Here is a 22,715-nt window from a genome sequence, read left to right on the forward strand (position 1 = left end):
AGTCTGGTAAACACTTAAACACCATCAACAATTGCTGGGAACGTGATTTTCCAGGAAGGACTATGTAATGTTTAAGGTATGGGTTTAAATATAGTATGAGTATATAATGTGTAATTATATACAACTGTATTAGTTACAAGAAGAAAAACTACAAAATCGCACTTAAGAAATCATTGCATTTACCGAGCTTTTAGTTTGAAAGCCTCTAACCGGAAGTCTCCAGTTGTTGCCAGCAACAATTGCCAGCTTCACGAAGCTTTCTGTGTGAAGCTGCAGGTAGCTATAGTAGATGTTCGCTGTGTTTTATGTAAGATAACTGCGGTCACATACTGAAACGAAAATGTTTAAAGGCTGGGGGACATGGTTAGGGTTGCAGAGTCCAACCGAGCCATCGACAGCTGAGGAAAATGGACAGTCAGGATCTGTCACGAGCGAAGATAAGCCAACCGAGTTGGAAGACAGTGGAGTAAACAAACAGACGACTCCGGATGAAGTGGCAGTGGGAGAGGAGGGCGATCCAGCTCCGCAACTTTTTCAGCAGGCAAAAGGGCTGAGCGGTGGGTTGGACTTCGCAAGACAGCTAAGTTAGCTCCTAGAATTAGTTGACAAACGTAGCTAGACTACCAAATAGTTCGTTAAATTAGCTAGCCTAGCACGTCTGAATTAACATTATATAGGTAGCTAGCTAGTCTAACGTTTGATACATCGCTTCTCGCTAAATGGTCAAGGTTACCTTAGGTAGTTTTGTCTGCTAACTTATGTCATTTACATTGACAACAACTGATTGACAACAAATTGTTTGGATTGTCTTGATTCCGAATTGGGACACAGAGGAAGCAGTTGGCAAGAGCACGCAAGCTACCTGTTGTCATTTAAACTAGCTGGCAAGCTAGTTTACTTTGATGTTAAACTTAGTCTAAGTCAGGAAGTGACAAGGCTTTGTGCATATACACGGAATGTAATGTCAAATGCCAGTGAAATATCTTTCACATATTTAAGTTTTTCTCGACTATTTCTTGAACAGAAACAACAAAAGTGTATGATTATTTATTTATTTATTTATCTGTTTATTTTACAAGCTATGTAGCTTTAGGGTTGATCGGCGATTCCAGCACAGAAATGGATTAGGAAAAACAAAAGGAACGACGGCGCTGGTTAGCTAACATGGCATTACAGTTGTTCCATTTCTTGTCACGGTATTGATATGTTCAAAGCAACATCGCCACTCTCAGGTCCTGCATGATTCACATTGTTATTCAAACAACGGTTTGAATTGTAGTATGCGTAGTAAATGTTTTTCTTCTGTTTAAGGGTACATATATAATATTGCGAGCAGCGCTACCAAGAAGATATCCGACTCTGTGGCAGGGACTGCGCAGACTATCAAGAAAAGCGTTGAAGAGGGAAAGATAGACGGAATCCTCGACAAGGTTTGCTTTGTTGTTTGTATTGTATTCTTTGTATTAACAATGTAAATTGTTGCATTTTTTCCATTTTAATATTGAAGTTATTCAAGTCTGCCGAGTTTTAATAGCTCATTAAAATTGATGGCTTGATTCCAGCTTTGTGTGTTACTGAAGTAATACCTTTTGCCACCCCACCCCCACAGACTATTTTGGGAGATTTTCAGAAAGAACAGGAAAAATTTCTTCAGGAAAAGAATGCAAAAAAGACAGGTAAGAATCAATACCCATTTACGCCTCCTATAGACCTGCGATTATCACAGCCGATAATCTAGATCCATATAGAACCTACCAACTCATTTTACAATTGTAGATGATTTCCCCTAAATGTCAATTTTTAGATGCAGCAGTGCCACCGTGGGTTGGCTACAGCGAGGAAGAAACCATACAACAACAAATACTGGCTTTATCAGCTGTAAGTATAAATATACTCGCCGGTCTATTTTGGAACTAGTGTTCTTACAGAACATGTTTTGTATTACCTCCTGAACAGAATGATCCACACATTTCTGAATTTATTGTGTTTTTATTTTAATATAATATAATATGTCCTCTGAAAGGCTTGCTTTTAAAAAAATTGAATTACTAATCTCACGGTCTAAAAGATACGTACATCTTTTAAAAAATGGTGCATATGGCTCAAACCTTTTCACACACACACTAGCCTTAAAATAAAAAAATACATAATACATGTATTTTGTGCAAATGTGCTTAAACCATGTAGATGGTATCTTAATGCATACCTGTTACTTATTATTTTGCCACTAATGGGAGGTGTGCTGATCAGATAAAACGAGCTTCTTTGTAGCACTGGTGTTCCTAGCTTCAAACTTTATGAGCACCAGAATTTTTTTGTTGTTGCAGAACCTAAAGTTAAAGGACCAGTTAAAGGACCAACAATTCAATAATTTGGAAAGTGTGCATGTCATTGCTGACATCACATGATCACTGGAGACACACATACAGCAAATGTCAAAATTATGATTTGCTTCTCACCTATCTAAAACCACCATAATGAGTGGACAGTTGCAAATTTCTTGTTTCTCCAAAGACTCCAAATGTGCATTTTTACTGTCATTCATTTATATGAATGGCGATGTTCAAGAACAAGGGTAGCTAGCTAACTAATGTTAATGTTACTGTGTACTTGCCAGCTAGCTCTAGCAGGCTGGCATTCAAGTTAGCTGTTGCATTACTATGTTAATGATGCCACACTTTCATGGCGATTTTAGCTAATCTAAAACCAGCATCAAGGCGAGTGAAGTAAAACTGGTTTGGTTGTTTACATTTTGCAGCCAGGGGTGAAGCACATAAATCATAGTCGGTTTGAGTGCACTGCTCCAACATTGCTAAAATTACAGCTATGTAGGTCACACCAAGACAAATCTTTGTGTTTGCACATGTGCATCAATATGCAACAAAAACTGTCATAATTTTGAGCCTTGCAGACATAGACATGGTCTTCATTTTTTCATTTTTTGGGGATTTTATTATTTTTTAGTTCTCAATGAGCAAATGGCCAAAAGTACATTTGTGGTGAGCTGAATTTGGCCCCAGGATCACTAGGTCAGTAGGCCTGCTGCAAGCAATAGGCCCTGCCAAATTCTAATTGTCCATCTGTTCAATTTCACAATATAGAATATTTAGCTGGCTACATTTGTGCTAGTTGTATAGACCCTGCTGGTATTATTAGGTATTTTCAGTTACTAAAAGGCAGTAAAACCCAAAGGGCACTGAGTATACTCAGAACAGGCCCTAAGCATGTCCAGTAGAGGCATAGCATAAGAGTCTCCCGTGCTGATGGATGCTTTCTGCTTGTTTCAGGACAGGAGGAACTTCCTGCGAGATCCCCCTGCTGGGGTTCAGTTCCACTTTGATTTTGAGCATATGTATCCCATCGCCATGGTGATGTTGCAGGAGGACGAGTTGCTCAACAGGATGCGTTTTGACCTGGTCCCCAAACAGTGAGCAGACCCACCTGCCATTAGCCCAAGGGTTTGGGTGACCGATACCAAGAGTATTGTTGTTCCTACTGAAAACTGAGGCATTGTCTATATATCACTGTTCTTAAAAGGGAACTTCGCGCTGAAATCAATTTCTTATGGTAAATTGATCTTTCCACCATAATATGGTTTAAAAAACAAACAGCAATTAAAACGTACTAGCCATTTAAATATCCATCACCTGTCTTGATAAAAAAAAAAAAAAACAGGGCAGTCCGTACCCAGGTGTGTCAAAGTGACATGCCTCTGGTGCGGGACATAGCAAGTATCTAGACAACCACAACATTGGGGGGAAAAAAAATGTATACCTTGTCAGGGAATCAGACTTGGGTTAAATACATATTTGTTTTGGATTCAAATACTTTTCTGTGCTCTATTGATCTTACCTGGTGTAACTGAGCCTGTCCAGAAGGTGGGGTCAGTTTTGAGAGTATTTCATTGGTTCTAATACACCAGACAAGATCAGTAAAGCGTAGAAAAGTATTTGAATCCAAAGCATGTACGTATTTGACCCTGGTCTTCAGGGAATTCAGATTAATAAAAAATAGGTTTATTTTCTGAATCGAGAAGTTCCAACCATCAGTGTCCTTGTTAAAATATTCAGCATTCTGAACGCTGTACACAAGTGGTATTGTGTGCTAGAACCCCGCACTTAACTTACAGATAAAATATATTTTACGTAATTTATTTGAATAATTATTTAAAATGACAATTATCAAATAAATCGCCAAATTCCTTCGTTGGTTAGTCTACAGTAAACTGTTGGAATCCACCAACAAGTCAAAACAAACCATATATCAGGTCTTAAAACTAAATAATTTTATTCAATTAGGAGGTGTCAATTAAAATAAATAACTGAAATCATACACTGTTTATTGAATATAAGCTCATTATTTATAATTTACAAAACAGAACAGAAGACATTAAACTAGATGTTAATTTGAAATTACCGGAAAAGAGGTAGAGAGATCGATGTTACCCTCTTCCAGTTTCAGAGCCACAGGAACAAAAGAAACAAGCTAAAAAAAAACACAACCAAGGAACCACCACTCAAGTAAAAAGAGGGAAACCCTTCTACAACACAACACAACTTTTTCCTGTGGCCGTCTTAAAATACCTTACCCAGTATGGTTTGAGGATGCTGGCCCGGATTGAGTGATGTGGAGGGGAGGGGAGGGGGGTATCAGGCTAATTTATGATAAAGACTGGCCTATCTGAATGCTGACAGCGTACTTATTAAACTGACCTTATGTTCTTGAAAGCATCAAAAGATTCACAGATTGAGTCTCTTTCTAACAATAACAAACATGAATATGTTCAGAGGTAATTCAGTTCAGCTATTGTATAGCTCTAAAAAAACATGGAAGTTTACTTATCTTTCTAATAAAAGAAGTGATATTTGTTGACAAATAATTGTTAAATCCAGCCAGTTGTAATCTCCACTTTCAGGCAAAATATTTTCCATGTAACTATACCAAATCGCAAATCGTTTTTTGCTTGAAACTGGAACTGCTTCTAAAAATTGTAGGTTTTACCTGTCAGGCCTCAACAACCATGATCAATATAGACATAAAGATTTTCAATCAATGATTTAAATTGAATATCACGATTGCTTTCAAACGTAAAATCAAAAGGAACATGATCTTTGTGAGTTCTTTAGCCATGCTGGGCCTCTCGCCCCTTCAAAATAGCTTTGCGTTTTGGTGTCTCTTCCGAGGAGGAAGTGAGACCCATAGATTGCATGCCTGGATTTGGGTATCAGTGTGACTTTTAATTGCCCCAAGGACATTTTCTTGATGTTTATGGAGGGGAAAAGGGCAGCATTCTTAGAAACGGTATAATATTGTATCCAGTTCACTGATTCTCGAAGGCCATAATCTACACTAGATATCTGACAACCTTATGATAGTGGAAGATCAATAAAAATAAAATATAATAAGTTTGAATCAGGGTGTAGTTTCCCTTTAAGTGAATAAGAAATTCTGTATGCAGGCACACCTGAAATATTTTCATTGACCCTAATGTATGTGGGACTCATTGTACTCTGCTTACATGATCATTGTGCTTCATTCTCATTTTACATTTACAGAGTAAATCACATTTATTATTAGTCTAGTGCTGTAAGATCTGGTTTACTGTCATCGCCTTTGCAGTGTTAAGGAGGACGTCTTCTGGAGGAATTATTTCTACCGCGTCTCTCTGATCAAGCAGTCTGCTCAGCTCACTGCACTGACAGCTCAGCAGCAGGCTGCAGAGAAGAAAGACCAGGAGAAGAGTTCCAGCAGCCCTGAAAACGATCATCTCACAGGTAGCTTCCCTGCATGCCCTTTTGCTCGTACTCGGTTTACGTTAAGTTTATATGCAGACTAGGTGTTTCTTATGCAGTTGGATTTTAACTGGATTGGTCTGGATCACATAGTTTTCTTTCCTAGCCCCCTTTTTATTTCAGATTTTTTACCTGTGTTTAAACCAGTGGTTCCTAACCCGGTTCCTGGATATATTCTGTCCTGTAGGATTTCAATCCAGCCCTAATTAGCAACTCAGCAAGATCTCAAGCTGTTGAATGGGTGTGCTTGGTTAGGGTTGGAGTGAAAACCCACAGGCTGATAGATCTCTAGGAACAGGGTTGGGAACCATTAGTTTAAACTTCTATTTTCTTTTATTTCTCCCATTCCACCCCCTATCACTGCAACATCCTCTGCAAACACTGCCACTGACTGGCACGTACACCCTCTGAAGTGCGTGCAGCCAGCTGCTGTTATCGATGTGCCAGTCCACAGGTTTCAGGCTGTGCAGCCAGACTGCCCACCTTGCACATATGCCACAGACGGACTGCCAGACTGTGGGGGCACGTCCCTGTGCTTACGCTAAACTGTTTCAGAGGATGTGTGCGAGCATGTTGCAGTGCTTTGCCATTGTAAATTGGGGTGAAAAATATGAGGGAAAATTGCTAAATGGATTAATTGATGGAAAACATTAATACTCAGTAATAATGGTCCTCATCTGTAATCACTTGTCTTTCATCCATGTAAAATTGCACAGAGAAATGACCTACCTGAAGCGTTGGGGTTTTGACATTTATTTGTTTACAATGCAGAAGACATCAGGCCAAAGACCCCTCCCATGCCCATCACCGGCAAACCCAAGTCAGCAGAGGTGAGGGAGAGTTCACCTGCCTTCTGGCCTGTGTCTGCATGGTTTGTGTGCGTTTCACAGCTGGATCATAGTGAGCCTGCGGCATGTGTTTGAGGTCCCCACGGCCCGGGAAGGAGTTAAGCTGGGGATTCCATGCGTGTGCCTTTATCTGCGCATGTAGCTGACTACAGCGTCACTGCACCTGGCAGAAGCCACTGATTTTCCCACCCAACTGTATTTACTTTAAGGTGCACTTAGCTGAGCAGCCAGTGTTACTAACGCAGTCTGATGGTTGAGCTGCAGCTAACGGGTGTTATCAGCTCTTTGCTGCATTTGAATGGGTCTAATAGGTCTCCTTTCTTGTTTGAAACTCTTTGGAGCTTTCCATGCTGTGTTTGTGACTGGGACCTGTGCTGGCAGGATGAAGAGGAGATCTCCACCAGTCCCGGGGTGTCAGAGTTTGTGAGCGATGCCTTCGACTCGTGCAACATCGACCAGGAAGACCTGCGCAAGGAGATGGAGCAGCTGGTGCTGGATAAGAAGGGTGAGGCGACAGAGCAGGAAGGTGAGTGTGGCGATGCCATATCCACCGCGAGGCATTCCCTGAAGCCCTGAAGTGCAGCTCGTCTTTTCTCCGCAGTTGGAAATTGCTAGTTATGTCCCTTGAGTTATCGTTGTGAGTGACAGCCGATGTGCTCTGCCCGAGGGTCGCTGCCTATTCACCACACTGCAGGCCACAGTAGTACTGCTGGTTTATATTATATCCCTTCAATTCAGGGCTGTTTTAAACCTGGGATACCAGGAGCGTTAAATCTCTGGTAAATCAGTGGCATTAATCAATCAATTAACTATGAGGTTGAAAAGCAAATCAGTAGTACACCTGGTCCTGAGGGCCATATTTGAGTATTCCTGCTCCAGCGCCTGTCCCTACTATGCGCTCATGGGAAGCATCTGTACTGTGTGATACAAGTTTACCTCAGTTTTTTTAAAAAGCTTAATTTGTCCTTTTCTTCCCTAATCTGTATTGCCAAATTGTCTTCTGCTGCACTAATTCCTGCAACGTCCTCTATCAGTTTGGAGGAGGACAGACAAACATGTGCTTTCCTCCAAATCATGTGATGTCAGCCGCAACTTAATTTTGCATTTCTTCATCTCACCACGTTTCATGCATCAGGCTTGTACGGACATGAGTTGACAGCTCTTCATATGCATCTTAACAGGTGGATTTATGGGTGCCCCATTGTCCAGCAGGGGTCTTTGTTGTGCATCCCTGTGCAATGCTAGAGTTAAGCTGGCAGTATACTCAGTAAGAGGAAAGAACTTCAGGATTGAGAACCACTGGCGAACATGTCCACGAACACTGTTGTTGGTATACTCAGTGAGAACACCGCACCGTTTAAAGTCACTCCACGCCGCTGGGGCGTGAATAATTACGAGGCAGCTATTAACCGGGGCTGGAATCTCAACTAGATCTCCGTCTTGCGGCTACGCCATGGATGTATAAAGAGAAGGGCTATGCGAGATCACAACACAAAACCAAAAGTTTAAAGTGTTTAAAGTGGCTTTAGTTTATCTAGCTATGCAAAAGAAGAAAAAAAGGCGAAGAAGATGGTACGTTTGCCCTCTAAATGAGAGTAGGAGGGAGAATGGAGAATTTTGTCTGTACATTCGGCAAATGCGAGTTTAGACGAGGGGGTCCACTTTCTCTTATTTCCGAATGTGTGCTAGGCGTTTTGATGACTTGCTGAAACGAGTAGCACCATTCATCAAACATGCGGGAACACACAGAATTCCCATCTCTACAGAACAGAGATTGGCGTTGACTCTCCATACATTAGCATGTAAATTCAGCCCTCTGAACTCTCAACCGTGACGTAACCAACTGTGATATTTGGACCAATAGCTGAGAGGGGGCGGTCGGCGAACAAGAAAGAACTTTTCGAAAAGTTCTCCCTGGAGGCCGTCGCACACTGCACCGTACGAACACACAACACCGCGTCTTTTTGTTTGTCAGTTGTTCTGATTGCTTCGTTTTGTTCAAAAAGTTCTACTTCGTACGAAGTATACTGCCTACTTCAGTTGTGCGTTGAGGAAGAAGTTTCCTTGTGACTGTTGTTTTGAGAGTTGCTTCTTTTTTCCTCTGCTGGTATTGTCAGGAGATGGAGGTGGTGAGACACCCCTATGAATGACACAAACTTTGACAAGCTGGGATTAATTGAAAGACTGTATAGGGCGAGACACCCACATCAGCTCTCTGTAGACTGAATTTGAAATTTTGTGACTCTTGCAGAGGAGACAGCCGACTGGGAGAAGGAGCTGCAGCAGGAGCTGCAGGAGTACGAAGTGGTGGTTGAATCGGAGAACAGAGATGATAACTGGGACAAGGAGATCGAGGAGATGCTGCAGGCGGACAGCTAGTGCCGTGGCCGAGGGATTACTGTGCGGCCCTGTGTCTCCTGAAGGAAACCTAACGAGGACCACAAAGGACTCTATCAGCTATGGGACTCTTAACCATTGAGGTGAACTTTCTCAGAAAAGCAGTTATACAGCTATCATGTCCTTCAGCACTTTCCAGAATTTGCCCAGGTTACATAATCAATGTTGGCCTTTGAATTGTATGCATTGGCATAGCATTGTGGAAGTGCATTCAAGCTTCACTAAAACTTTGAAATATGTTATTGTGAAAGCTTTTTAAAACATGATTTTAACCATAATGAGTTTGTAGACACAGTGCCAAACTGCAAACTGACAGAAAAATATGCTGAAGGACTCTTTGCCTGATCCCAGCATGCATTTCCTCCTAATCTGGTGTTAAATACAACCGTTGGTTGTGGATACTGATAAAATAAAATTTCATGTCTGCAGGGCATGATTCTTTCTGGTATTTTAGGAATGAAGGATATTAAAGGCTCTATTTATCAAAGGGGAAATCTACTAGTCAGAATTTCTTCTTTCCTTGTGTATCCAAATGAATGGGGTTTAGACTAGACTAGAATTTCTCTTCATGACCACAGAATGAAAATCAAGTTAATTAACCACGGACCTTCTTCTTCCCCATTCAATTTACTAGTTCAAGTAGAACTAAAGCATGATGATCATATGGATAGCTGAGATTAGCAAGTATGGGCCTATTGGTCACCCATAAGGACCAGAAATCATGTTGTTACAGTCTGATGATGTTGAGTTCTTGCAGTGTGTTTAACTTGCCTGTATGTTAGGAAGAACAGATAAGCAATTGGCTGATCTTAGCAAATTGTTAAGGCTAATGGAACTGTCTATCTTAATTTTTATTTTCAAGTTTGTACAATTATTTTGGTTGTTTTCCTGTTAAAGTGAGATTTGTAAATGTACAGTGGGTCATTTTGACCAAGATTGGTTTTCTCTCCTATAATAAGATGGAATACAAATACTCTAGATTGTCCTGGTATCGCTACTTTTAAGATTCTCTCTTAAAAGAGAGTCAATTCCTGAATATTTTTCAACGTAACAAAGAGTAAGTAATATGTTGTTTTTACCTTTGTGCTGCTGAAAATTGTCTATCTAGTATTGTCTATCTATTCTGACAATATTAATAAATACTTTAAAACACATGTAAGTACATACTAGTGTTTGCTTCATTTTACTGTTTCATTTCTTCGTTAAACCCCTGCTGACTTTCCTGAGTCAGTAGACCATACAAGAATGTCAGGAATTTGTTTCTGTTGTCTTAAGTGACATCCTCCTGTGATTTTTTTCAAATGCAAGGCCTATAAAATCTCTTATTAAATTATCTATTAATACAATAATATTGTATATACTGTTTAAAAATAATAACCCCATAAATTTGACCAAACCTGTTGTCAAATTGTAGTTGAACAAAAGGTTACTAAATGCTCACCATGAAAATACTGAGAAAAGTCATATACTGGCTCTTGTTAGGCAAGTGACTGATAGCCTGTCATACCATTGACACCCCAGTCTGTTGCTGTTAGCTGCTTAACTTCTGACACTGTATAATACAGGCTAATAATTTAAATAAATTTACTGCATTGTTCCATTGGCTAACATTATTTTTTATTATTTAACATTTGAAATCTTAAATTGGCTCACTTTTAGTTTCAGCTGAATTTGAAACTTACAAGATAATATTCTCAAAAACATCTACATGTCAATATAAATGGCCTAATGCAACCAAGATTGTATCTAGCTGATGTATAAATGTGTATTATGTCAAAATAATAATGAAATAATAATTAAGTACTTTTCTCATACTCCATGACCAGTACAGAATAAAATACACAATTGCAATCAATGCAGTTTCATTGTATACGCAAAACCTTATTGACAATGATTCAACAATTCATTATGGTAGTATACTGTGGAATCAAGACATTCTTTACAAATACACTTTATCCAAATCCTGTGTGGTTAGTACAGGTATATGCAATGATAATGTCCTTATTATTCTCCATAAAGTTTTCAATTAACATATAAAATATTCACCATCAATTACACACACCTCATGTTCACTTAAATGCAAATTACCTACATTTTCTAGTGCACTCCTGATCTTTTTCCTGTTTATGAGCATTTCATGTTATTCTTATGGGGTCCTATTAATATCTATTGAAATTTGAATTTGCAGACAGACATAAAACTGTAATCTCACAATGGTTTTATCAGTAGGCCTACAATTGTATGCTGTGTAATATCAGTTCTAAAACAGACATTTAACACCTTTTATTTTGGGTGGGATTCAGTCAACATTTGTCTTTAACTTTGACTAACAAAAGCAAGAATAAGTTTTTGTCTCCACCGTATGGTTAGTTCAGCAAGCACTAAAATAGCTTGCTAACCTGAGTTTGAGAAGAAAATGTATTTCACTTGCATGTACTTGTAAACCACATGTTGGTTGTATCCCAGCCAAACTTAATGTACTACCTATTTTAGTAATTTAAGGATTGTCCAATGTAGTTTGAAAGCAGGCCTTTATTTTAATTAACCAACAAAAGTAACATTTTGTTGTCTGTCTGATTAACTGAACCCTCGTGTGCACTTGTTCAATGCAGAAACTACGTTCAAAGGTTGAAGGCGACCATGCCAGAAACGGAGGTCGTAATCTAAACAGTTTATTCAAGTTGTATACTTCAGGATCTCCCAAGTTAATCGTGAGCCTTGCTGATACATTAACTTGAACAGATATAGTTTAATTAGGTTATATACTTGAAAGCATTAACGTTAGCCGAGGGAAGACCCATTATGAAAAGCAAGTCTGGTATGTAGTGTGTAATCAATCCGGTTATTAGTTGTAACAATTCTATCAGCATCGATGATGATACGTTATGTTCACGCAATGGCCATGCGACAAAAACACTCGTTAACGTGAGCGAAAGGTCTGCCCCGCAAATTCAATATATAACCCATACAGGTAGTTGTTATAACTCTGCTGGATTCGCTGTCGTTTCTCTTGCTGAAGTCCCTCCCCTATTCTTATCTAGCTAGATATTTTCCCACTTTATATTTCGTCACAACATGGCGACGCACTCTGATGCCAGGGTCGATTTAAACCCAGAAAACAACCAGGTACCAATTGTTATACTCACATTGTTTTAAACTGTACAGTTTTATAGTTAACGCAGGAATCAACCGAAATCAAAGGTGTAGTTTGAATGTCCAGGTGACAGTATTTGGTGAGTCAGTAAAGCGAGCATTTGAAAACCAGGAAATGCTGCTAATAGCTCGCAAGCTAGCTAGAAGTGGACTGTCCTCAGCAGGTTGTATTTGCGCTCACGTCTTTTAATAGCCAGTAGACTAGCTAAGTTAGCATAGCGACACATTATTTTCTAGGAAATGTCCTAGCTGGTGCACGCACACCGTTGAGCATTCTGTCAGGAACTTTGTACGAGCTTGGTCTACCTAAATATCTGGTTACACATTAATGTTATCGTTCTTGTCTATGTAACGAAAGCAGTCTCATTAACGATAGCTAGGTAGCTAGACTAAGCTGGCTAATGTAATGTTAACAATTTGGCCAACCCGGCTAAATTGCTTGTCACATCAAGGCCCTAAAGGGATTATATAAATCGCAAATTCAACTAACGATAGCTGATGAACACAACTCTTCAACTGCTTGACGGCTAGCCTTGAAACGTGCTACGAATTAACACAAGCTACATATTCAGTCATCAACCTGATAACGCCAGCTAACCATCTGTCTAGTAACAGTGACCTGTTTTTACTCGTTTAAAGTTGTTATTTGTACTGTCTGTATGTGGCCTCTCTTTTCACTCGTTTCTCCTGCTAGCCGCAGTTTCTTGTAAATAATGTGTTGCGTAATATACTTTCAGTGTTGTGTGAGAGCTGAAGTGGGTGGTTAGCTGATGAAGCCAGCAATGAATTTTGTATATCTAGCTAAGTCAATTACAGCTAGTGGATGCTAATGTTGTATAATGTAGCCGTACTTTGCAAACGCTTTGAATAAAAACGGGGAACAGGCAGTAACTCAAAAAACTGGTTCGTGAGATACCTGTGTTAACGTCGTCAGCGAGCTAGATGCAAGTTGTATTGCTCTTGTTTGCGGGGATTGGTGTACCAATAGTTTGCGGTTGGCATTTGCTAATGTCCTTAGTAAAACCAGTCTCGGTTTCGACTTCACGTTAACCTGTTTGGATTTAGCGCTGGCAATCTGGCATTTGCAACTAAGATCCTGCGCCATCCATGTGGTTGTGGACGGTGCTGCTATTGATGCCGTGCTGTCTACCACGTGGTTGAACTTCGCAGGCGTTATGAATACTGTCTCGATGAATGCAGTATTTAACGTTAAATACAATACAAAGTTTTAAATTATAATCTATCAAATTCAAAATCCTATATATTTATGCGATTTGCGTTGCTTACTGGAGATGGGAACTTTTTAAAAATCTCTGTCTAAGTCTCTCTGTAGATTAATTTCAAGTTCAAATGTGACGATTATGCCAATCTTTTTCTCGCTGTCTTTCCGGATCAGTTTGGTAGCACTTTCATGGAGACAGCAGGGGTTTGCGGGATTCAGGTGGCTGCCCAGGGGCTTTTGGGGAGCAGTGGCTCCCTCCCTGACCTGGACAGCCCCAGCTGTGATGCACTGGAAGGCCTTGGAGAGTTGTCCATTGCCTGCTGCAGCGAGGAGTCCAGAGGGGAGACCCCGGGGCGCGAGGACAGCCGTATCGACCCGCCCGATGGAGAGCTCGACCCTGACGGTGAAAAAACAAAGGAAAAGAAAGGTTTAGGTAGGCTTTGGGATAATTTTTGGTTGACATGTGACACAAGTGTTTAAACAGCACAATGAATTTTATTTCTAATCAATATTTTGAACATGTTCACGCCTGGTAAAGTTTATCCACAAAATCACTTTAAAAGCATTAATATTTATTTACCTGTTAAGTATTAGTGGTAGTATGTATATGTATCCATGGCACATCATATATATTTTTAGTGATTGTGTTTAGGGCTGTTTGACAGACTAATCTCTTGAAAACTAATACATTATATCTCATCAACATTGTTTTGGAGTGTAGCATCTTTGTAAATGTTAGTGTCATGCTGTATGAATGGACACTGAGGTGAGAGGTGACAGGCTATACAATGCTGTGCTATAAATTGACTATCTCTTGTTTCACAACAGGCAAAGAGGTTCTGTTGCTAATGCAAGCTCTGAATGCGCTGGCATCACCAGAGGAGAAACTGGCTGCCTTGTGCAAGAAATACGCTGACCTGGTGAGCATGGGCAGTTGCCAATTCAAGACTTCATTCTCTGGATACAAATCAACATGAACTGTACTATGAGAGTAAAATCCATCAATTTAAGGGAATATATGATTTTTTTGTTGTTGTTGTTCTTATTATTGTATATAATAACTGCTCCCTTAGCAGCATCACATGTTTTAACATTGTCTGACTGATGCCTGTATGATAAATGGTTTAAAAAGGTTTAGCAATGGCTTTATACCTGGCTTTAATATGGTTTACGTATAATGAATGACAGACTTGAATTATAGTCTTGTAGGGAACATTATGATGGTGGGATGGCTCAGGTTGAGGTTGAGAGGCATGTAATGGGCCACATTGGGGTGGGGGGTGTTGGGGTTCTCCGTCCTGGCGAATGACTGACGGGCCTCCCCGCTTTCCCATCCTGCAGCTGGAGGAGAGCCGGAGCATGCAGAAACAGATGAAGGTGCTGCAGAAGAAGCAGTCTCAGATCGTCAAGGAGAAGATCCACCTGCAGGGCGAGCACAGCAAGGCCATCTTGGCGCGCAGCAAGCTGGAGAGCCTGTGCAGGGAGCTGCAGAGACACAACAAGACACTGAAGGTGCGGTGGGGAGAGCCCGGTCTGCACCGGGGACGGTGAAAAGGGATACGTCCGGCACCATATTGCCTTACTCATAGAAAACAGAGAGGAGCTCTGTCAGTCTCATAGGACTTTTGTCACAACACATAGAACAACATTGATGGTGATTGGTGGATACTCTCTGGCTGCTTCTTAGTCATTTGTATTGGGATTCCTGGAAGTGTAGCCAGGAAGTGTCCACCAGCCATTGTCGGCGTTCTATTGGTTGTTATCAATGTACTCCGTAGTGGGTGGATGTCCTCACTGTTTTCTTCTGGTAAGGTGAAGTCATGACTGCTTTATCCCTATTTTATTATTCCTGGTGCAACCATTGCAACATTTGAGTATGGTCACATTATGCCAGGAATCTGAAACCCTGGTCCTGGAGAGCCACAGAATATCCTGGTTTTGTAGTCAATCAGCACTTTATTGACCAATTGAAGTCACATTGCAAAGTTTACTCAGCTCAGCTGGTTTCTTGGCTCTGAACTGGTTGTTGATTTTTAGGTGTAAACAAAAGCCAGCAGACCCTACAGCTCACCAGGACACGGTTGCAAGTACCTGCAGGCACCTTGCTGCTCAGTTAGAGAAGATTTCATGGATTTTCCATACCTCCATATCAATTCAGACTTGGACAGGATATCCCACAAGCTATTCCTCTATTCCTTGATTACACAATAGAAATACACCTTTCTCAATAACCCCCCTCCTCCAAGGATATGATTGGTTTCAGGGAAGTAACCAACCATACCCTCCTATTATGAGGTCAGGATGTAAAAAATGTCACACGTACCACAGATTTAAAATAATTATAATTGGACTTTATATGCTTGCAAGCTTGACCCTACCCATTTTCTTCTGACTAATTGATCAATTGCTTGTGTTTCTGTATCGTATCACTCTCTTACACAAGGGTTTGTCTACCCAGAAATTGTGAGGTTTGTGTGTTTGTTTAAAATGTTTTTGTTCTGCGCAGGAGGAAAATACCCAGAAGTCCCGGGAGTACGAGGAGAGGCGCAAGGAGGCCACGTTGCACTTTCAGATGACGCTCAATGAGATTGAGGTCCAGATGGAGCAGCACAACGTGCACAACAGCAAGCTGCGGCAGGAGAACGCCGAGCTGGCTGAGAAGCTGAAGAAGCTCATCGAGCAGTACGAGCTCAGGGAGGAGGTGAGTCAACCTGCATGAAGGATCGGTCTCCAAGAACCAAGACGGTCGGATGTGTAAACATCTCAAAGATCTTGCCTTGCTGTCTGGGAGTAGCACTTTGCGTACCAGCGATAGGCCACAGCAGGGATGAGCCTGATAGGCCTGATGCTGAGTTTGTAGAATTTGTATTTGTTTGTAGAATTGTGATGTATTTCACAAGCACCCTCCCTCTCGCTATTCAACCACTTTCCTGGACTTTGTTTGAATCACAGACCCACCTGACCGAGTCAGTATGATTGGTCAGAAATTTGGGTTGGCAGTGTAGTATAGCAGTTAGGCAATTCGGCTTGTAACTGAAGGGTTGCAGGTTTGATTCCCAACTAGGATGCAGCTGTTGTACCCCTGAGAATGGTACCTAACCTGAATTGCTTCAGTATATATCCAGTTGCATAAATGTATACTATGTAAAACATGCTCTAGTTGTATTAGCCGCTCTGGATAAGAGCGTCTGTTAAATGCCTCTAATCTAATGGAATGTATAAAATATTGACTTTCCAAACGTGGGTGTGTTTATCACTGTGAACTGCACCTTTGATCCTGTGTGATCGGTATGGATTTTTAAAAAACAACTTGGAATTTCAGTAAGACAGAAATAACAACATCACTCTTGTCACTGTCTAGCAAACTCATTAGCTTTGATGTTATCGGTTGAGTAGATAGGTGTTTATTATTGGAACAATGTGATGAATTTAAAACCAGAAAACTGAGCAAGTACAATTTGTTTTGCAGATGAGAAGGTTGATGAGAAGCTAAAATAAACATAATGCACACACTTAATTCAGTAATGCTACAACCCATTGCTGTACTCTCATAAAATCCTATTTTTTCTGTTGAAGAAAACTATAGTTATAAAGTTTACATATGAACAAGCAGTATTTGTTGTGAGATATATTCTTCAGTAAATCAGCATAGAATCGTGCAATGGAATAATGAGTATTCTTCTTTTTTAATTGCAGATATTATTGCAAAGTCATGTTCTCTCTCACAGTACATGTTTTGGCAATTAGATTGTGTCTTAGTAGCATACGCTTCCAAGGTGTATGAGTCTCCTTTGGCAAAATGCATTCAAATTATTACCGCAACTGGATCTGAATTCAAAGTAAAGCTATATAATTAAACCGGAAAGAAAGAACCGAGCCTCTCTTCTATGGTGGAAATAAATATTAATATGTCTTTTAAAAAACTTTTAGCTTCAGCAAGGTCTTCAGTAGGGAGTGAAGACCACAAGCAGCTATCACTCCCTTACAAAGGCTTTGCTGACTATTGCACCAGAAATTATATCCTCAGAACCGCACGCGTATTTGTAAGATGTCATTGAATAAGTCATGGGAAAATATACATTTGACTTGATTGGGAACCCTTGATGTGATTCTGAGTGGGTTGTCTGTCTCCCTTTCACCTCCCAGCACATAGACAAGGTATTCAAGCACAAGGAGCTGCAGCAGCAGCTGGTGGATGCCAAGTTGCTGAGGACCACCGAACTGATGAGGGAGGTGGAGGAGAAGCACCAGAGGGAAAGAGATTTTGTGAGTCTTGCCGGGAGCCTCCATGGCATCTGCCTGTGCCACGTGGCCATTTTGGGAAAACTCGTTCAGCTAATTTGCTCAGTACGCTTGTTCATTTTGTTTTGGTGCAAGTGGCTATTCAAGAGAGGGTACCCAACCCTGGTTCTTGGCAAGCCACAGGATGTGCTGGTGTTTTGTTACTCAGTGCTCTTTTAAAGCTACAGGGTAGACCCACATATTCTGGTTTAAGTCTAAACTGGTGGCTTATTTTAAGGTAAAACCAAAAACCCTTTGGCTGTCCAGAATTGACCAAAATGCCCTGCTCCTTTTCCAGCTCCTGAAGGAAGCTACAGAGTCCAGACACAAATGTGAGGTGATGAAAGCGCAGGAATCTCAGCTCAAACAGCAGGTACTGTCCCAAAGTTCTGTGCTCTCACCCTTTCCTTGCATGGATACTCTCTTTCTATTGGAAGTACTCAGAGATTTGATTACTGATTCCATTGGCCCTTACTACTGCATCCTCTGCTCTGCATCTGTCAAGATCAACAGTTCTGTCTCCCAATTCCTTCCAATTTGATGCACCTTCTAAAAATGTATTCAGGAACATGGTCAAGTACAATATGATAATATTGTACGTCCATTACTGAACATAGCGCTGGAAACTCCTTTTGGCAACCAGAACGTCCTTTAGTTAAGAAGCAGAAGGGATGGATGGAATGTGGGAGTTGAGTATCTGGTAGTTCAGTATAATGTCTGATTTGACATTCACACCAGCAGTGGAAGTTGCGCAATGATTTTGACTCTTCGCCCATCTCAATGCAGCTCTCTCTGTACATGGACAAATTTGAGGAGTTCCAGACTACCCTTGCTAAGAGCAATGAGGTGTTCACTACTTTCCGGCAAGAAATGGAGAAGGTGGGTGGATTCTGACTCTGTTCAAGGATCTTATAATTATCTCAAAAAACTAAGTAAATTGTAAATGTTGTTTATGTTAAGAGCATGGCCCTATGCATGTACTGTTATACAGGAAAAATGGCAAGCATAAAAAGCAATGAACAAACGGCCCAGAAAATATGTTTCATATATCCAGACTTTTAAGTTGATGGGAGATGTCCTACCCCCCTATTTCCATGAAAGAAATGGAGAAGTTGGATGGATGGATGGATTTTTACATGACTTTGCTGTCCCTAGCTGAACAAACGTCTTCATCAGCCATCTTCTATACATTAATGTCCAGACTAGGACAGAAGGGTGAAATTAGTCAGGATCCTGGAGATTCTGTTTTCCGCCGTGCTTTTAATCACCCTTGTTTTGCACCTCAGATGACGAAGAAGATCAAGAAGCTGGAGAAGGAGACGATGCTGTGGCGTACAAAGTGGGAGAACAACAACCAGGCCCTGCTGCAGATGGCTGAGGAGGTGAAGCAGGCGGAGTGGTGGGGGTGGAGAGGGGCGAGTGGCGGCCTGCGGCAGTGTGGCATAATGGCCGGGGACATGGGCTTGTAATTCCGGTGCTGCTGGTTCTTCTCCCAGTCTGGGCACAGCCATTGTACCCTTGTCTAGTTAACCTGAATTTAGTTTATATCCAGCTGTGTCAATTAATTTTATGTAAAACAACAAGAAAGAAGAACTGTATGGATCACCCTTCATCTAATTAAGGGGACAGGAAGGGCACAGTTACAGTCTACCCAAGTAGCTTTGTATAAGTTATTAAGTTTGAGGTAGTTCATTAAACATTTCACTGCTAGGCAGCATGACACAGCATTATTTGAACTATACAAAAGTTTTTATGTTCACAGATTAAGGTTCCAGTTCATACAACATGATTACATTAGATTGTTTGGCAGACCATCTTAAAGCAGATAGTTTCTTGCTGAACTTTTTGTGTAGTAGGTCATGTTAAGTATCTTGCTTTTTCCCCGTTTGGAAGTTAAACCTGAATCAATTAAATTAAGAACTGCAGTGTTGTGGTTAGCATGTTTGGTTTATAATCACAGGGTTTGAGTCCAGAGGTGGACCAGCCTTGAGTTCACTCTCAAATGCGCTTTTCCAAGTCAGTTTGGCTAAAAGCTTCTGCCAAATGCCTAAATTGTATATTGCTGTAAGTTATTGGTTAGAAGTACACTTAGGGCTAATTCTAAAGACCTAAGTGCCTATTTTATTGTGGTCACCCCATTGGCTGTTGACTGTACATGTGTACCATTCTGTTATTTTAAAGTTATTTTCTTCCAAAAATATTAAGTCAAATAGGCATAACTCTATGCAGATACTACAGAAGGTATTCTTATATTGGGGATGAATGGCATCCAATGCACCATTTTAGTGCTTACCACGATCTAGCCATGATTTGAAAATTGACTACATAGGTCACTGAGTTCACAGTCTGATTCAACCATAGGATGGGCTCCCTTTGCTGAGTCTGCTCCCTCCCAAGGTTTCTTCCTGTTTGCCCACCTAGGGAATTTCCCTTGTCCCTGTCATCCTAGGCTTGCCTTTGTGGGAATTTTAGGTTGGGTTCCATTGTCAAGCATATTGTGACAGATGTTTAGTGAAATGCACTTTACAAATAGATTAGATTTTCTATTGTATTCAGTGCAGGTTTAGCACTGATTTTGGCATTGTCAGTACTGGGGTTGCACAGGTTTGTCTGGGCCAGGTGGGGTTGTTTGCAGCTGTAGTTCACTGACAAAGTTTCTGATGGTGTCACTCTTCAACTGCAGCTCCTGTTTTTTAGTCTCTGTATCTGTCCTTGCAGAAAACGGTGCGGGACAAGCACTACAAGGCCCTCCAGGCAAAACTGGAGAGACTGGAAAACCTGTGCAGGGCCCTACAGAGGGAGCGCAACGATCTCAATCAGACGCTGGAGGGCCTGCGGGGCTCCCCCGCACAGGGGGGCGGGGTGGGGGAGGGGACTGGACCCCCTGGCCTGCAGCTGGAGGACCAGCCTGACGGGCAGTCCTCCGAAGAGGAAGGGGTGGAGCCTGACAGAGACGGGGTGGGGCTACAGCCTCCTCCCCCTGAATCAGAGGAAGACTCTGCCTCTAATTCTGCCCAGGTACAGCCCCTTGTCAACTGAGCCAGGCCCCAAATGGGCTATTGTTTGGAGGTATATATATTTTTGTGTAATGACTAATGATAAAGTAAGAAGAATACTTGCAATAGTGAATATAATACTTTGCTCTGTACATGGTAAATATATAGCTTTGTGGTGAGGATTTCATTCTCCCGTTTTCTACATCTGTATTTTCTTAGGAAACTTCATGTGGTGAAGGGCAGCTGTGATGCTTTAGCTTTAGGTTCTTGCTTTGTACTTTTTTCTGAACTTTCCTTGCGCGTATCTGCCTCATTTTTATATATTTTTTTCTTTCCAACTGACGATTCCAGCTCTCGCCACTAATATTCATGTGAATTAACATTTCAGAGGAAATTTAAGATCATTTAAGAAAAAAATATATAGGGCTATATGAAATTAGTCTCACTTAATCTATTATGTTGATAGTATTTTAATGAATTTTCGTAGCATAGTTTGCTGAGGATCAGTCATACTGAACACACAGCATAAAATTTAAAATATTCATCAGCCATTGTTTAAATCAAGGGGAAAGTGTAGACTCTGTCCTGGCTGTTGGGCACAACTGAAGTGTGATGATGGTTCACAGCTTGACTTAAATGTTAAATTATCTCTGATTTCCTCAGAACAGCCTGTACAGTACTGATGGGATTGTGCTGTATCTATAACATTGTGTTTGGGAAACTTACGGTTTTATAGAATATGTGCCAGTTAGCGTTTTGCAAGATGCAGTCTAGGTTAGGGTCCAAATTAAATGTTTTACATTCCAAAAGATTCAGTCTTCAGTTCTCAGACGTATCACCATGCTAACCTTGACAGACGTTAGCATCTCAGTGTAGTGTCATGGGCCTTGGTATATTCCATTATTTGTTTCCTCTCTTAAACTAAGTTGACTAAAATTCTTTATTTCTTTTGGCTTCTGCCTTCTCATGTCTTTAATCCTTTATATTGAAGATACAGAATGTGATTTTTTTTTAACTTTGAAATGCACACAAATAAAATGTATCTAATTCAGCCATTGCACTCAATGCTAATGTTGCAGAGGAACTTAAAGGCATTGTAGAATAATTGCTGACAATGTGAAATAATGTGAGGAGACCCAAATTGATGAATGTAGAAATACTGCTTTTCTCACATGTTGCCAAGCTTACGTTTGGCTTTTTTTTGTGGGTGTCAACAAGTGATTTAACTTGCCTTCCTACCTTCTTACCTCTACTGGCAACCATGAATGGAAAAATGGGGATTAATTTTCACCAACGATCGGGATCAATTCCCTTTCAAATGAGGAATTTAGCCAATGGACTCAAATTCAAGTAATTCTTTAAAAATGCTCATAGAACATTATTGGCATTTTTTAGTGCATGAATTAAGTTTCAATTCCATTTGCTAAATTGATTGAATTGAAATGGAATTGATCCCCAATGTTCCCCCACACCCCCTTTACTGCTACTGTTCCCTCGGCTGTGACCCCTTGCAGGTTGGCAGCATCATTGACCACTGAAATATGTAACCACTTTCACTTTCTGTACACATGGTTATTCCAGGGTTTGAATCAGCAGTAGCTGAAGGAAATGTACACACCCATATTAATGGCCTTTCTTGATCAATTATGATGCTATACTTATTGATGGTTTTTCTTAAACCAATTAAGGCATTGGACAACAAACTGCATCTACATGTGGAATGTCACATTTTGCTCAAGTGTCTTAGTGATGTCATTGCTGCTAACTTGACTTTGACCGTGATCCTTGACCTCAGGCTTACTGCAGAGAGAATCTAATGTCTGCAGAGAGGAATGAACCCCCATATCTGTGCAGACCACCATCCCTCATATATTCCCCCATACTCCCATAATTATTGAGCAGGGTAATCTGAAGCCACTACGGCCTTTTGACTATGAAAATTTTAATAAAACATAATATAAGAATGCTATATATAGATATGAACACATTTTCCTCAGTTGAATGAATAAGGAGTTTTGTCTCTCTC

At 40.7% G+C, this 22,715-nt stretch overlaps 2 protein-coding genes across 4 annotated transcripts; both read left to right on the plus strand.

Moving 5' to 3' along the window:
- The first annotated feature begins 216 nt into the window (after positions 1 to 216).
- Positions 217 to 10,191, plus strand: syap1 (synapse associated protein 1). The gene is made up of 9 exons (XM_064327058.1): positions 217 to 557; positions 1,312 to 1,430; positions 1,610 to 1,676; positions 1,805 to 1,878; positions 3,288 to 3,427; positions 5,620 to 5,774; positions 6,564 to 6,622; positions 7,022 to 7,166; positions 8,892 to 10,191. Exons 1-9 carry the CDS (start codon positions 341 to 343, stop codon positions 9,017 to 9,019), a joined length of 1,104 nt encoding a protein of 367 aa, XP_064183128.1. The 5' UTR covers positions 217 to 340; the 3' UTR covers positions 9,020 to 10,191.
- Positions 10,192 to 12,017: 1,826 nt separating this feature from the next.
- Positions 12,018 to 21,740, plus strand: txlng (taxilin gamma). Of its 3 annotated transcripts, none has more exons than XM_064327059.1 (10): positions 12,018 to 12,163; positions 13,587 to 13,845; positions 14,241 to 14,332; positions 14,754 to 14,924; positions 15,919 to 16,113; positions 17,559 to 17,678; positions 17,992 to 18,066; positions 18,480 to 18,572; positions 18,980 to 19,075; positions 20,412 to 21,740. In XM_064327059.1, exons 1-10 carry the CDS (start codon positions 12,113 to 12,115, stop codon positions 20,730 to 20,732), a joined length of 1,473 nt encoding a protein of 490 aa, XP_064183129.1. In that variant the 5' UTR covers positions 12,018 to 12,112; the 3' UTR covers positions 20,733 to 21,740. The 3 variants fall into 3 exon arrangements, with proteins under 3 accessions (XP_064183129.1, XP_064183130.1, XP_064183131.1); XM_064327060.1 differs by having other exon boundaries at positions 12,144 to 12,270; XM_064327061.1 differs by lacking the exon at positions 12,018 to 12,163 and adding an exon at positions 12,231 to 12,354.
- Positions 21,741 to 22,715: the final 975 nt, after the last annotated feature.

The sequence above is a fragment of the Anguilla rostrata genome, chromosome 3 (assembly GCF_018555375.3).
Source record: "Anguilla rostrata isolate EN2019 chromosome 3, ASM1855537v3, whole genome shotgun sequence".
Classification (NCBI taxonomy): Eukaryota; Metazoa; Chordata; class Actinopteri; order Anguilliformes; family Anguillidae; genus Anguilla; species Anguilla rostrata.